The sequence below is a fragment of the Phyllostomus hastatus genome, unplaced genomic scaffold (genome assembly GCF_019186645.2).
Source record: "Phyllostomus hastatus isolate PE091 unplaced genomic scaffold, TTU_PhHast_1.1 phas_scaffold_345, whole genome shotgun sequence".
Classification (NCBI taxonomy): Eukaryota; Metazoa; Chordata; class Mammalia; order Chiroptera; family Phyllostomidae; genus Phyllostomus; species Phyllostomus hastatus.
Genome location: NW_025334024.1, coordinates 24,538,005 through 24,551,412, shown reverse-complemented (window position 1 = coordinate 24,551,412; position 13,408 = coordinate 24,538,005). Strand labels below are relative to the sequence as shown.

Here is a 13,408-nt window from a genome sequence, read left to right as displayed (position 1 = left end):
CCACCCCCGGTGCAGATGTAACCCCAGTGGGCTGTCCCCAGCACGACAAACCTGCCCTTGGCTGCCATTCAGCCTGAGGGTGGAAGTCATTGACACAGAAGGTCTGCAAGGGCCTGAGATGGCATCCAATCTACCCATTTCATAGATGGTGTAACTGAAGCCCCAAGTGTCTTAGCCAAAGCACATTCCGTTGACGTTTCCAATGTCAAGGGGGCAGGGAGGGAGATGCAGTCCTACCGAGGGCCCGGAGAGGAGGAAGGGAATGAGAATTAGCTACAGAGCGGGGGCAGATTGCAGCCTCCTAGGTTCGGGGCCTCGGGGCTGTCTACTGTAGCCGCACCTCCAAGGCTGCTTCCCACAGGAGCCTCAATGACTCCCGTTTTCTCCCAGGAAGCTTGCCCTTCAAGGGCTCAACGTGTCCACCGCAAGGGGCTCAAGCCCCAGTGGGGGAAAGAAAGGCATTGTGTTAGGCTGGCAGGAGGGGCAACTTCAGGATCAAGAACCTCAGAAATTATATCCTCCAAGGCACTCCTTATGCCGCCTGGCACTTGCTGTCCGGAGTGGTTTCTTCATGGGCAGCAGGGACTTTGGCCACGGCAGCCCGGGACGGAAGCCCCAGGCCATGGCCACCTGCCATTGCCCGGATCACACCAAGGTCAGGGACTCCGCCCTGGTCTGCTACCACCGAGGTCTCCAGGGCCTTGGGAATTTGCTGCCTCAGGCTGAGAAGTCTCAGTTCTGAGCCTGGCTCTGCCATGGACATGCAGTGGGACCTTGGGCACGTCCTTTACTCTTCAGTGGCCTTGGTGTTTCCACATGCTCAGTGGGGAGGGGTGATCCCCGCCTGCCCCACGGATGTGAGTGGACTTCACCAATTCTAAAGTGCTGTGCCTGAGCAAGGAGTTATTTTTATTAGTCTGGTTGGGGAGGGATGGCCAGAGGGGGGTTGGTCGGGGGGACACATGCCCAGCAGGCCTCTGCTAGGGTCAAGGGAACAGCTAGGGTCTGAACCCCAAGACACATTGTCCGTGCCCCCGCCTCCGGGGGTCAATAAGGTTGGCTCCTGGTGGGCCTCTCAGCCTTTTCAGAGTTAGAAGTAAGTGGAGGTCTCTGGAGTGAGGATTCAGTGAGGCACGTAAAGCACTTAGAACAGTGCCCAACACATAGTCAGTGCTTTCTGAGTGTTTGCTGCAGTTATTAAGGAAATAGTACCAGAAGGTACATTTGGAAAATTTTTAGCATATTTCTTTATATGACAACCAACCAGTTAGTCAACTAATCTCCACTTCCTGGACATTCGGGCGGTTTCCAGTTTTTAAGTGGTATAAATATTCTCGCAGTACGCAGCACTGTGGTGAACATTTGATGTCCCTCCGTGATTGTCTCCTAAGGCTGGAATGCCAGAAATGGAGTCGCTGAGTCAAGGGGACTGCACACTTTTAGGCCCCTGCTGTGTGAGTGTCTGCACCTTGTTCTGGAACTCCTGCCAGCAAGCTGTTTGAGAGTTACAGTTTAGAAGGGGAGAATTTGCCTAAATTTGCGGAGAGAGAAGAGGGTTTGCATTGGCTAGGATCAGATTTTACTGTGAGTAGCAGAAAGCCATAAATAGTAGTGCTTTAAACAGAAAATAGAAATGTATTTCCATGTCGTGTCATACAAGTTCCATGTCAGAGAGTCCAGGGCAGGTGGAAAGCGTTACCCTCCATCTCCCTAAGCCCTGGCTTCCACCTCGTGATCCAGTATGGCTGCCCGAGGTTCAGCCATCACATCAACATTCCAGCCGACAGGAAGAAGTAAAAAAGGATATACAACACTTCCACTGACATCCCATTGGCCAAAACTTAATGACATCTCACTGCAAGGGAGACTGGGAAATAGCCTATTCCAGCTAAGCAAGGAATATTCAGGGGTTCCAGTACTAAAGAAGAAAGGGAGAGTGAAGTTAGGGGGACAGATAGATCAGCTCGGACAGAGAGCATCACAAGAGGGTCCATGGAAACATAATGAGTAAAGCATTCTTGGGCACCGTCCACGGGGAACGAACTAGACCATTTCAGAGCCAGCACACAGGCGCAGTTGGGAGAAGGGGACGGATGCTGAAGAAGGAGGTTGATCTCTGGGACTGACCCCGGGGCAAAGGCTTTGGGGCTCCACAGAGAGGCCGCTTGTCTGCCTACTCTCCGCCCCTCCGATGTGTGTGGGCGGAGTTCTGTACTGTGCCCTTTGGCTTCCCCCCAGCTTAGGTGTCCCACTGCTCACCTGTCCCCCAGTTCACCTGTCCCCAGCTCACCTGCCCCCAGCTCTCCTGTTCCCTCCAGCTCACCTGCCCACCCTGTCCCTACAGGGTCAGCTCCTCATGGATCCCATTAGCTTCCATCTGGACACCAGGGACCAGTGGGTTTGTCTCGCGAGGCTGCTCAGCAATGACCCCGAATGGCTGAGTGCCAAGGTGAAGTTCTTCCTCCCCAACACGGACCTGGGCTCCGGGAATGAGGCCCTAGACCTCCGAAAGAGGGTCCTCCTGCAACTCAGGGAGCTGCACGCGCAAGGTCCGGCCACCTGGCAGGCGTTCATCCACTGTGTGTGCATGGAGCTGGAGGTGCCCCTGGAGCTGGAGGTGCTGCTGCTGAGCACTTGGGGCCACGAAGGAGGCGGTAAGGGCATGCGTGAGAGGTGCGGACAGGCCCCGGGAAAGCGGGGGCCCACCTGAGTCACACCGAGAAGGCATGGCTCAGCCAGGATCAAAATGCCCTGTTTCTGGACACTTCCCAGAGCGAATTTCCTAAAGCTGCCACATCGGCAGGAGACCAGGGCAACTCCCTCCACCTGTACCACCCCAGTTGCCCGGGGAGGCAAGAGGCAAGAAGAGAAAGGGTGGGTGGTGGGTGACTCCTTCCAGCCAGGAAATTCCAAACAGCCCATAATACCCAAGAGGTTTCTTCTTGCGACGTGGTCAGAAGCAGTCCCAGGGAGAAACCTCACACCTGTACTGACGGGCAGGCAGACTGAATCTGTTCAGGGCAGTGGGTGTTTCTTGGGCCCCTTCTGTTTACACAGCACCATGGGGACACGGTGAGAACTCACTCCACAACTGCACCTCAAGGCAGCGTGCAGGAAATGCAAGGGGCTCTCCAGTGCACAAACACGAGCATGTGCACACACATGCATAAACATGCGACACACACATGCCTGTTTGGGTGCAAATCTACATGCATGCGTGTGTACATACATGTGTACACACGCATGCATACATTTGAGCACCTGGCTGCTTTCTCGGCCCACCTCCAGCTGCGCCCCCCACAGGCCGCTGAGGGTAAACTTTACTTCTCCCTTGCTGGGGGACCCATGCTTTGGGGTGAGCCCTGAGCCCCGAAGACCGGAGCTGGTCCCAGCGCATCCCAGCGGTGTGTGATGTCCTCCCCTCTCTCACACAGGGTTTCTCAGTCCCTTGGAAACTGGCGAAGACAGTGAACCTGAGCCTCGGCTCAGCCACGGTGAGGCCCTGGGTTGGGGAGCAGGAGGCGGGTGGTGAGCAAGTTCCCACATCAGACCTGGAGGAGGCTGGTGGGGACCCGTCACAGCCATGTCCCATAAACCCTCCTCCTCATCCCCCGATCCTTTTGCGCTTGTCCGCTGCCCCTCACCATGGCTCCCACCTCCTCCCCTTCTCTGCCCCTCAAGGCTGTGGCCTGCCCCAGGGGTCTAGCCTGGAGCCTCCTGGGAGAGCTTAAATTGACGGTTCCTTCACTCTGCCAGAATCCTCCATTTGGCCTCACCTGGGGAAGCCTGGTCCCACTTTCCTGTCCCCAGGCCTCGGGGCCTCAGGCTGCAGCCCCACTGACTGTGGTCCCTCGCTGTTTGGACAGCTGGGTCCTGACAGGCCGTGCGCTGCTGGCCACGCCCAGGGAGCCTCCAGCGGTTTTCTGCTGGAGCATAGAGGGGCCCCCGACCAAATGCGGACCACCTCACCGATTCTTGGGCCACAGCCCGTTCTCAGAACATTTCATTCTTTTTACTGCAGCAACATACACACAACAGAAAATTTGCCACCTTACCCATTTTTGAGTGCACAGTTCAGTGGTATTAAGTGCACCCTTGCACCGCTGTGCAGCCTGCGGTTGATCACCACTACCCGCCTCCAGAGAACTCTTTTCTTCTGGTAAAACTGAAACTCCGTCCCCGTCCAACGGCAACCCCCCTCTCCCCCTTCCCCTCGCCCCTGGTGACCGCCACCTTGCTCTGCGTCTTTCTGGTTTTGACGACTCTAACTGCCTCGTGTAAGTGGAGTCATTTTGCGACTGGCTTATTTCACTCAGCCGGTACTCAGGGTTCATCCCTGTGGTGGTGTGTGTCAGAATTCTCTTCTTTTTTTTTAAAAAAATTATTTATTTATTTTTAGAGAGAGAAGGGAGGGAGAAAGAGAGAGAGAGAGAAACATCAATGTGCGGTTGCTGGGGGTCATGGCCTGCAACCCAGGCATGTACCCTGACTGGGAATCGAACCTGCAACACTTTGGTTCGCAGCCCGCACTCAATCCACTGAGCTGCGCCAGCCAGGGCTTGAGAATTCTCTTCCTTTTTAAAGCTGGTACTCCATCATGTGGAGAGACCACAGTTTACTTGTTTAGCCATTGATGGGCAGACGCTTGGCTCACTCCCATGTTTTAACTGTTATGAGTAACACTGCTATGAACTTGGGTGAACAGCTGTTTCTTAAAGACCCTGCTTCCAAGTCTTTTGTGTATGTACCTAGAACCCAGGGTCTTATGGCTGTCCCATTTTTAATTTTTGGAGACACCTCCATACTGCTTTCCACAGCAGCTGCCCCGTTTTACATTCCTGCAGCAGCACACAAATGCCCCAAGTTCTCCACATCCTCGCCAACACTTACTACTTTCTGTTTTTAGTAATAGTAACCATCCCAATGGGTGTGAGGTGGCCTCTCACTGTAGTTTTGGTTTGCCTTTCCCTAGAGATTGGTGATGCTGAACATCTTTTCATGTGCTTATTGACCATTTGTATGTTTTCTTTGGAGAGATGTCTGTTCAAATCCTTCGCCCATTTTTTAATCTGCTTGATTGGTTTTATGTTGTTGTTGAGTTTTAGGAGTTCTCTATATGTTCCAGATATTAATCCCTTCTCGGATATACATTTTGCAAAATATTTTCTCCCATTCTGTGGGTTGCCTTTTTACTCTGTTGATAGTGGCTTTTGATGCACAAAATTTTTATTTTATTTTATTTCATTTTATTTTATTTTTTTAAATTTTATTTCTTTTTTAGAGAGGGGGAGAAAGAGAAAGAGGGAAATAATGATGTGTGAAAGAAATATCTATTGGTTGCCTCTCACATGCCCCCAGCTGGGGACCTAGCCTGCAACCCAGGCATGTGCCCTGACTGGGAATCAAACTGGCGACCTTACAGTTCACAGGCTGGTGCTCCATCCACTGAGCCACACCAGCCAGGGCTGATGCACAAAATTTTTAAATTTTTATGAAATCCAAATCGCCTATTTTTTCTTTAGTTGCCTGTGCCTTTAGTGTCCTACTCAAGAAATCGTTGTTAAATTCCCACATAGTGAAGTTTTTGTCCTATGTTTTCTTCTAAGAGGTTTATTGTTTTAGGTATTCCATTTAAGTCCTTGGCTCATTTTGAGTGACTTTTTGCATATGGTGTTAGGTAAGAGTTCAATTTTATTCATTTGCCTGTGGATATCCAGTTTTCCATTTATCAAAAAAAAAAAAACCCAAAAATGGTCATTTTCCCATTGAAATGGCCTTGACACCCTTGTCAAAAAAAAAACAACAACATTTACATACAAAGGTTTGTTTCTAGGTGCTCTATTTTATCAGGTTGTATGACTGTCTTAATGCCAATACACACTGTTTTGATTACTGTAGCTTTGTACTAAGTTTTTAAACCAGGACATGTAAGTTCTCTGGCTTTGTTCTTCTTTCTCAAGAGTGTTTTGGCTATTTAGGGTGCCTTGATATTCCATGTGAATTTCAGGATGGGATTTTCTATTTCTGGGAAAAAAGTCACTGGGATTGTGGTAAGGTTGCATCTGCATGGAGTCTGCAGCTCACTTTGGGTGGCGTTGATGTTTTAACAGTATTAAGTCTTCCGATCCATGAACCTGAGATCTGTTTCCATTTACTTATGCCTTTTTAAATTTCTTTAAGTAGTGTTTTGTCATCTTTGTTATATGAATCTTTCACCTCCTTGGTTAAGTTGATTCCTGGTATTTTATTCTTTTCGATGCTGTTGTAAGTGGAATTATTCTGGTTATTTCCTTTTCAGATTGTTCGTTGTTTGTGTATAGAAATGCAACTGTTTTTTTGCAGGTTGTATTCTGCTACTTCGCTGAATTCATTTATTAACTCTAAAAGAACTTTCTTTGGTGGAGTCTCTAGGGTTTTCTAAGTGTAAGATCCTGTCACCTGTAAACAGATCATTTTACTTCTCCCATTTGTTTCCTTTTCTTGCCTAATTGCTAGAACTTCCAGTTCTGTGTTGAACAAAAGTGGTGGAAGTGGGCATCTTTGTCTTGTTCCTGCTCTTAGAGGAAGAAAAGCTTTCAGTCTTTCTCCATGGAGTGTGATGTTAGCTGTGAGTTTAGACCTTTTATTTCTGTAGACGCATCAACTTTTTACTTACAGCCGTGCATGGTAGTAACATCAGGCTTTAACAGAAAATAGCCACCCCATAATCCCAGCTCCCCAACAACTCAATACTGTTCGCCCTGGTCCCCGGTGCCTTCTGGCACTTACCACTGGGCTGCCTTCACTTGGCTCCTGAGTGTGGATATACCTGCCTGCCTGCCTGTTTGTGGAAGGGAGCCCCTCAGAGGTCCTGGGGACCTCCTCAGCCCCAAAACCTCACCCCTTACTCTTTCCTTTATGTCTTCCAGGCCTCAAGCGGCCTCACCAGAGCTGCGGGTCCTCACCCCTCCTGAAGCATTCCAGGAAGCAGTACCTAGGTGTGTACTGAGGTGGGGAGGGACTTGAACCGAACACAGGGTTTGGCTTGCCTTGGGGCCAAGACACAGATCCTGGACACTGTTCCCTGATGACAAGCCTCCAGGGGCCTAGTGACCCTCCTATCCCAAGCTGCCATGCCTGAAGGATTGAACGTCCTGGGTGGGCACAGGAGCGGGTAGTAGGCAGAGGAACGGGCTGAGTCTGGCAAGGAGGGCCTCTCCTTCAAGCCACGAGGGGGCTTCTCCGGAGATAGTTCAGCGGAAGGAGCTGGAAGCATCCCAGCAAGTGACAGCTTTATTACGGAGCCTCCTCCAGGGACCTCTCTGCATACGCTTAGTGTTGAGTGGGCCCAAGGGAGGTGACCCTCACAACCTCATGCCTGGGCCCTCCTTGGCCACTTTAGGGGTGAGCAGGGTACCAGGGAGACCCCCCCCCACACACATACACACACAAAGCAGAAGCCCTTGGGACCCATGGGGGGACATGGAGGCTGCTGAGCACTGGCCGGGCCAGGGGAAGTAGGAGAGACAGAACTTCTCTCATTTCCCACCAGTTGTCCATAAGAGTCTTTGCTCTCTGCCAGTTGTCCCACCAGCTGGGAAACCCAACACCCATGGGGATAGCCAAAGGATTCACAGGCAGTCAGAAGATTCACACGGATATAAAACAGACTACCACCTCGGGTCCCCCGGCAGGGCTCCTGGGTCCCCCAGCAGTGTCCCCAGTCCTTTCCCTGGGCCACCTGAGGTCTCCCAATGACTCAGCATTTCAAAAGTCATCCCCTGGAACAGTAGGGGCCCAGCTCCCAGGAGCACCGTCACAGTTCCCACCGTTCTGATTGGTCAGTGCCTGCACTCACAGGTTGTTAGCCCTCGTCCCTGGACGTTGCAGAACTGAAATACTGGGGAGGAACCCATATTACTCAGATGTCCCAGGGGAGGTTGTTCTTCTGATCAGAAGTACCCCTTTTCCCTTCTGCATCTTGTTAAAAACTTTACACCACCTATGTCTTTGCAAAGCAAAGAAAACCGTGATCCACACTTCCCCGCCAGACATCCTGTTTAAATGGCTGCCAGAGACTCCGCTTCTGCAGAAACAACTCCTCCCTGGGATTTGGGTGGCACACGAGTCCCCATGTGCTCTTGCCAGCCCCCCTCCGCATATACACAGCCAAGGCTGCAGACTCCCAATAGCCAGGACTGGGGCGGGGAGGCTGGGGGCTGGGGAGGTCTCCTGCCCTCACGCCATCTTCCTGCCCCCAGCAGAGTTGGCCAGGAGGTACCTACAGCTGCTGAGGACGTCCGCCCAGCAGCGCTGTGACGGCAAGCTCCCCGGGCCAGGGCAGCCCCTCGCCTTCCACCAGGCCTACATCCCCACGATCCTGCAGTGGGGCCGGGCCACCGCACCCTTCAACACTCAGGAGGGGGCCTCCATGGGGAGCCCCAGGGCAGAAGACGGCATGGACGTGAGCCTCCAGGACCTGTTCAACACCAGGACTGACAAGGGCCCGAGGGTGACGGTGCTCCTGGGGAAGGCCGGCATGGGCAAGACCACCCTGACCCGCTGGCTCTGCCAGAGGTGGGCCGACGGCCAGCTGGACCGCTTCCAGGCCCTGTTCCTTTTCGAGTTCCGCCAGCTCAACCTGATCACGAGCGTCCTGACGCTGCCTCAGCTCCTGTTCGACGTGTACCTAAGCCCCGAGGCGGGCTCCGACGCTGTCTTCCAGTACCTGGAGGAGAACGCCAGCGGGGTGCTGCTCATCTTTGACGGGCTGGAGGAAGCCCTGCATCCCTGCTCCGGCAGGGCTGGCCCCAAGGCCCCAGGCCCGGCCCTTGCCCTCTTCTCCGGCCTCTGCCGAGGGACGCTGCTGCCCGGCTGCAGGATCATGGCCACCTCCCGTCCAGGGAAGCTGCCGGACTGCCTGCCCACGGAGGCCGCCACGATCCACATGTGGGGCTTTGACGGGCCTCGGGTGGAGGAGTACGTGGGCCGCTTCTTCGGCACCGAGCCGCTGCAGGAGGCGGCCCTGGAGGAGCTGCGGGCCAACGGGCGTCTCCGGCGCATGTGCGCGGTGCCCGCCCTGTGCCGAGTCACCTGCCTCTGCCTCCGCCACCTGCTCCCGGGCCTGTCTCCGGGCCAGTCCGAGGCCCTCCTGCCCACCGTGACTCAGAGCTACGTGCAGATGGTGCTCGCCCTCAGTCCCCACGGGCCCCGGGCTACCGACTCCCTGATGGGCCTTGCGGAGGTGGCCCTGGAGGCCCTGGAGATAGGGAAGGTGATCTTCTCTGCCACAGACATTCCTCCATCCGTGATGGCCTTCGGGGCTGCCCTGGGCCTGCTGACCTCCTTCAATGTCTGCACGGGCCCCAGGCAGCAGCAGATAGGCTATGCCTTCACCCACCTCAGCCTGCAGGAGTTCTTCGCTGCCCTGCACCTGATGGTCAGCCCCAGCGTGGAGAAGAGCGTGCTCGCCCGCCACGTCACCCTCAACTCTCGCTGGGTGCTGCGGACCAAGGCGAGACTGGGGCTCTTAGACCACGTCCCCACCTTCCTGGCGGGCCTGGCATCCCGTGCCTGCCGACCCTTCCTCAACCACCTGACGCAGCGGGGCGAGGCGTGGGTGGCCTCCAGGCAGGCCGAAGTCCTACAGGCACTGAAGAAGCTGGCCACCCGCAGGCTCACGGGGCCGAAGGTTATAGAGCTGTGTCACTGTGTGGGTGAGACGCAGGAGCCTGAGCTGGCCAGCCTCACCGCCCGCAGCCTCCCCTACGACCTTCCCTTCCACAACTTCCTGCTGACCTACACCGACTTGGCTGCCCTGACCAACATCCTGGAGCACAGGGATGCCCCCATCCACCTGGCCTTTGAGGGCTGTCCCCTGGAGCCCTGCTGCCCTGAGGCCCTGGCAGGCTGTGGGCAGGTGGAGAATCTCAGGTGAGAGGAAGGGCAGGGCAGGACCGGGGAGGGAACTGGACTCGTGGGCATGTGGGGCCAGCCAGTCTGGCAGCCCCCTGCTTGGAGGCTGAATAAGAATCTTGAGTATCAGAGTAGACAGGCCCTTCCATCCCTCCCTTAGCCCGGGACGCAGCGAGGGAGCGCCGTGCCTCGCCAGGACCCCTGAGGTCCAAGCTGGCTCTCCTCCTGTCACGGCGTCTGGACCACCAGTGCTCCTCTCTCCGTCATGGGCTGGGGCCTGTGGTTCAGGCTGTGCTGCCGGGGGCTGGGTGACTCCGGGCAGATGATTCCACCTCTCAGTCTGAGTTTCTTCCTCCTGAAAATGAGTCAGTCATAATGCCTACTTCCTAGGGCTGCTGTGAAATGAGGCACGAAAAACTCTTTTTAGCACACCCCTGGCACACAGCAAAGGCTCAGTATGTGTACTGGCTGGAGAAGAGGCTAAGCTGCAGGAACAGAGAACCTCCCACCCCCCTCCCGAAACGCAGTGGATTAAATAAGGGAGCGTTTCCTTTCACTCTCACGGGAGACTCAGAGTCCAGGCCAGAGGGGATGGCTCAGCTCCAAGCGGTCACGCAAGGACCTGGCTCCTTCCCTCATTGCTCCGTCATCTTCTTGGGTGCATTGGTGTGCATGGTCAGAGCTGACTCATGGGCACATCTGTGCTCTGGCCTGGGCGGGGCAGGGGGGGGTAGGAAAAGAGAAAGCATGCATTAGACAAGCCCAGTCCCAGAAATAGGGTGCATCTGTCCGCTCGCATTCCAGTGGTGAGAACGTGGTCATTTGGCCACACTGAGCCACAAACGATGGCTGGGAAATGCCGTCCCTTGCTGGGAAACCGCGTTCCCAGTTGTAGCTCCGTGTATGGAGGATGGGTATTGGTGGACAGTTAGCAGTCTCTGCCATGACATGTATTCGTTACGACTGCATCCATTTCAACAACAGCAACAACAACTACTACTATTAACGTGACTGGGTTCAGTTCCTTCTGTCGGAGATAGGTGGGTCATGACCTCCAGCCCTGCCCAGCACTGATCACTTGCCGCCTTGCCTCTTCCTGTGGCAGCTTTAAGAGCAGGAGGTGTGGGGATGCCTTCGCCGAAGCCCTCTCCAGGAGCTTGCCAACAATGAGGAGCCTGAAGAAGCTGGGGTGAGCCAGGACTTGGAACCGAGAGGGAGCCTCAGCCGGGGGTGCCGGGACCCTCTTTCCTTCCCTCAACCCCACACAGGGCGGATTTGGGGCCTACCCCCACTTCCCATCCCCATTTCCCCCCTCCATCTTTGCTTGCCCTGCAGGTTAGCAGGAAGTAAGATCACTGCCCGAGGCATCCAGCACCTGGTTCAGGCTTTGCCCCTCTGTCCGTACCTGGAAGAGGTCAGGTGAGTGGTGTCCAGCAGGGCTCACTGGCTGCGGGAAGAGGTCACTGCTCAGGTCTTGCATGTCCTGTGGGGTCTGGACAGTAGGTCTTCAGTGCAGCTCAGAAAGAGGGGAGGCATCAGCCCAAGAACAAGCTGGGGCTGGACCCTAAAGACCCCAAAGAAGTACCTGTGTCATCCAATATTTGGGGCCATTTTGAAGGAACTTGAGTTGTGAGGCCCCCTCTCCCCTGCCTGTGACCCCGGGAGGAGGGATGGCAGTGTGCAGGCAGGTGTTGGCACTGTGGGACACACACATGCGTGAGATGTATGCATACTTCTGCATGCATCACATACGTGTCTGGGCATGCGCTTGTCTGCTCACAAGTGTATGCCTGCCCCACGTGCATGCACATCTTAGCTGTGCATATGTGCGGCACACACGTGTGCACGCACACTTAGATCCACGTGCACATCTAAGTGCATAGGCCCAAACATACTCCTGCCCCGTGTCTGTGATGAGTGGCCCAAGGAGGGTGGGGCCAGGGCACCTCCCCAGCAGCTCCCTGGCAGAACCACGCAAGCTGGCACCTTTGTGAGATTTAGAAAAGGCACCCCTTCATCCCAGCAGGTGCAGCCCTGCACTGGGGTGCACCTCTTGCTTAGCGGGGCATCAGCTGGGCCCCGGTCCCCTCTGCCCCCTCTGCTGAGAGTCTTCGTGTGTGATTACTCTGCGTGGTGGAAGAGAAGATTAAGGTTGTGCCCAATAATTAGAAAAGTGAAGGTCAACAAGTTCCGTTTTTCCAAACACTTTTTCTGACCAGAGTGATCACATACAAGGTGCCCTTGAGCTCCTCAGTTCTTCTGTCCCTCCAGCTTAGGAACCCAGGCGGGGCTGGGCTGTGGACCCCATCTGGCTGGTGAGGAACGTGAGGTCAGGAAGGAATGCCTTTGGCCCGGGGCTCTGGGGAGTCCGGGCCAGAGCTGAGGCTGAAAGTGGCCTCTGCCGAACTCCAGTCTAGACTGCTCACCACCTGGGAGCCAAAAAGCCCTGCCGATGAACTTGGGCCTCAGGCGCATCCCAGTTGTGTCCCCAAGAGCAAGGTCTGCTGGGTCTCCTCGTCCCACCTCATGAGCCTTCAGCCCCACATCTGGATCCCTTGAGCCACCAGACAGGAACCCCCCGTAGGGACTGGACAAGAACAGACATGAGGCCAGCAGAGGGCCTCTCCTTCTAGTTGGACGTGTTGGATACCGTGGAACCGGTCACCAGCTCATGCTGGGCCCCACCTTCTGTCCCCCCCGCCCCATGAGGGTGGCCATGCCTGTCACCCACCGACTGGAGCTTCTAAGTGCCCCTCCCCCAGGACTGAGGGACTTGGCCTCCCTGCAGCTTTCAGGACAACCAGCTCAAGGACCAGGAGGTGCTGCAAATCGTGGAGGTCCTCCCTGCCCTGCCACGGCTCCAGAAGCTCGAGTAAGCGGCCCTTCCACCCGAGCCCCTGCCTGAGTCACCCTCCAACCTGGGAGAGAGAGAGCAAAGCTCTGGGCCCCATGGGATAGGGGATTCACTTCTGATGCCTTTGCCGCAATCATTCAGCCTGAGCCAGAACAACATCTCCGTAGAGACCCTACTGTGCTTGACCAAAGCGGCGGTCACGTGCCGGACTATCAGGACGCTGCACGTCAGGTGAGCAGAAGGATTGGGCGCCTGACGCTCAGGGCCTTCAGAAGAGGGGGGAGGAGAAAGAGGAGCCCCCTAGTCTGCAAGACGGACCTGCGTGAGTCTGTTTCACTCACTTCAGTGTGTCCAGAGCCTCACTCAGGCCTGGCACCTGGTGCTCAATAAGCAGTGAATGAATAGACAGAAGGACAGGCTGACAGACGAGGAAGGAATGACTCCACAAATCTAGGAAGCATGGGCGTGGCCCGAGGAATGCGGCTGCGTATTGCTCTCCATGGTGCTGAACTGTTTTGGGTCCTGGGGTTACGTGCTGTGCCTCCCAGTCCTAAAACACAGCCACTCCTAAAAATCTCTCCCAGTTGCTCATTGTTATTATCTTGTAAAAGTTGTTTTCCTGGCTTTTTGAGGCACTCGGGATTCATCACGCAAGGACAC

General features: G+C 55.1%; 1 protein-coding gene across 4 annotated transcripts in view; it reads left to right on the top strand.

The window, feature by feature from the left end:
• NLRC5 (NLR family CARD domain containing 5) overlaps positions 1 to 13,408 on the top strand; it is an 82,327-nt gene that overhangs the window by 26,408 nt on the left and 42,511 nt on the right. For 3 of the 4 annotated variants that reach the window (XM_045818381.1, XM_045818382.1, XM_045818384.1), the window contains exons 3-10: positions 2,345 to 2,654; positions 3,435 to 3,494; positions 6,909 to 6,977; positions 8,241 to 9,912; positions 11,000 to 11,083; positions 11,230 to 11,313; positions 12,683 to 12,766; positions 12,890 to 12,979. In XM_045818381.1, coding sequence (XP_045674337.1) covers positions 2,357 to 2,654; positions 3,435 to 3,494; positions 6,909 to 6,977; positions 8,241 to 9,912; positions 11,000 to 11,083; positions 11,230 to 11,313; positions 12,683 to 12,766; positions 12,890 to 12,979 — 2,441 coding nt within the window. In that variant the 5' untranslated portion in view covers positions 2,345 to 2,356. The remainder of the gene's footprint in view (positions 1 to 2,344; positions 2,655 to 3,434; positions 3,495 to 6,908; positions 6,978 to 8,240; positions 9,913 to 10,999; positions 11,084 to 11,229; positions 11,314 to 12,682; positions 12,767 to 12,889; positions 12,980 to 13,408) is intronic. The other variant, XM_045818383.1, reaches the window with a different exon arrangement.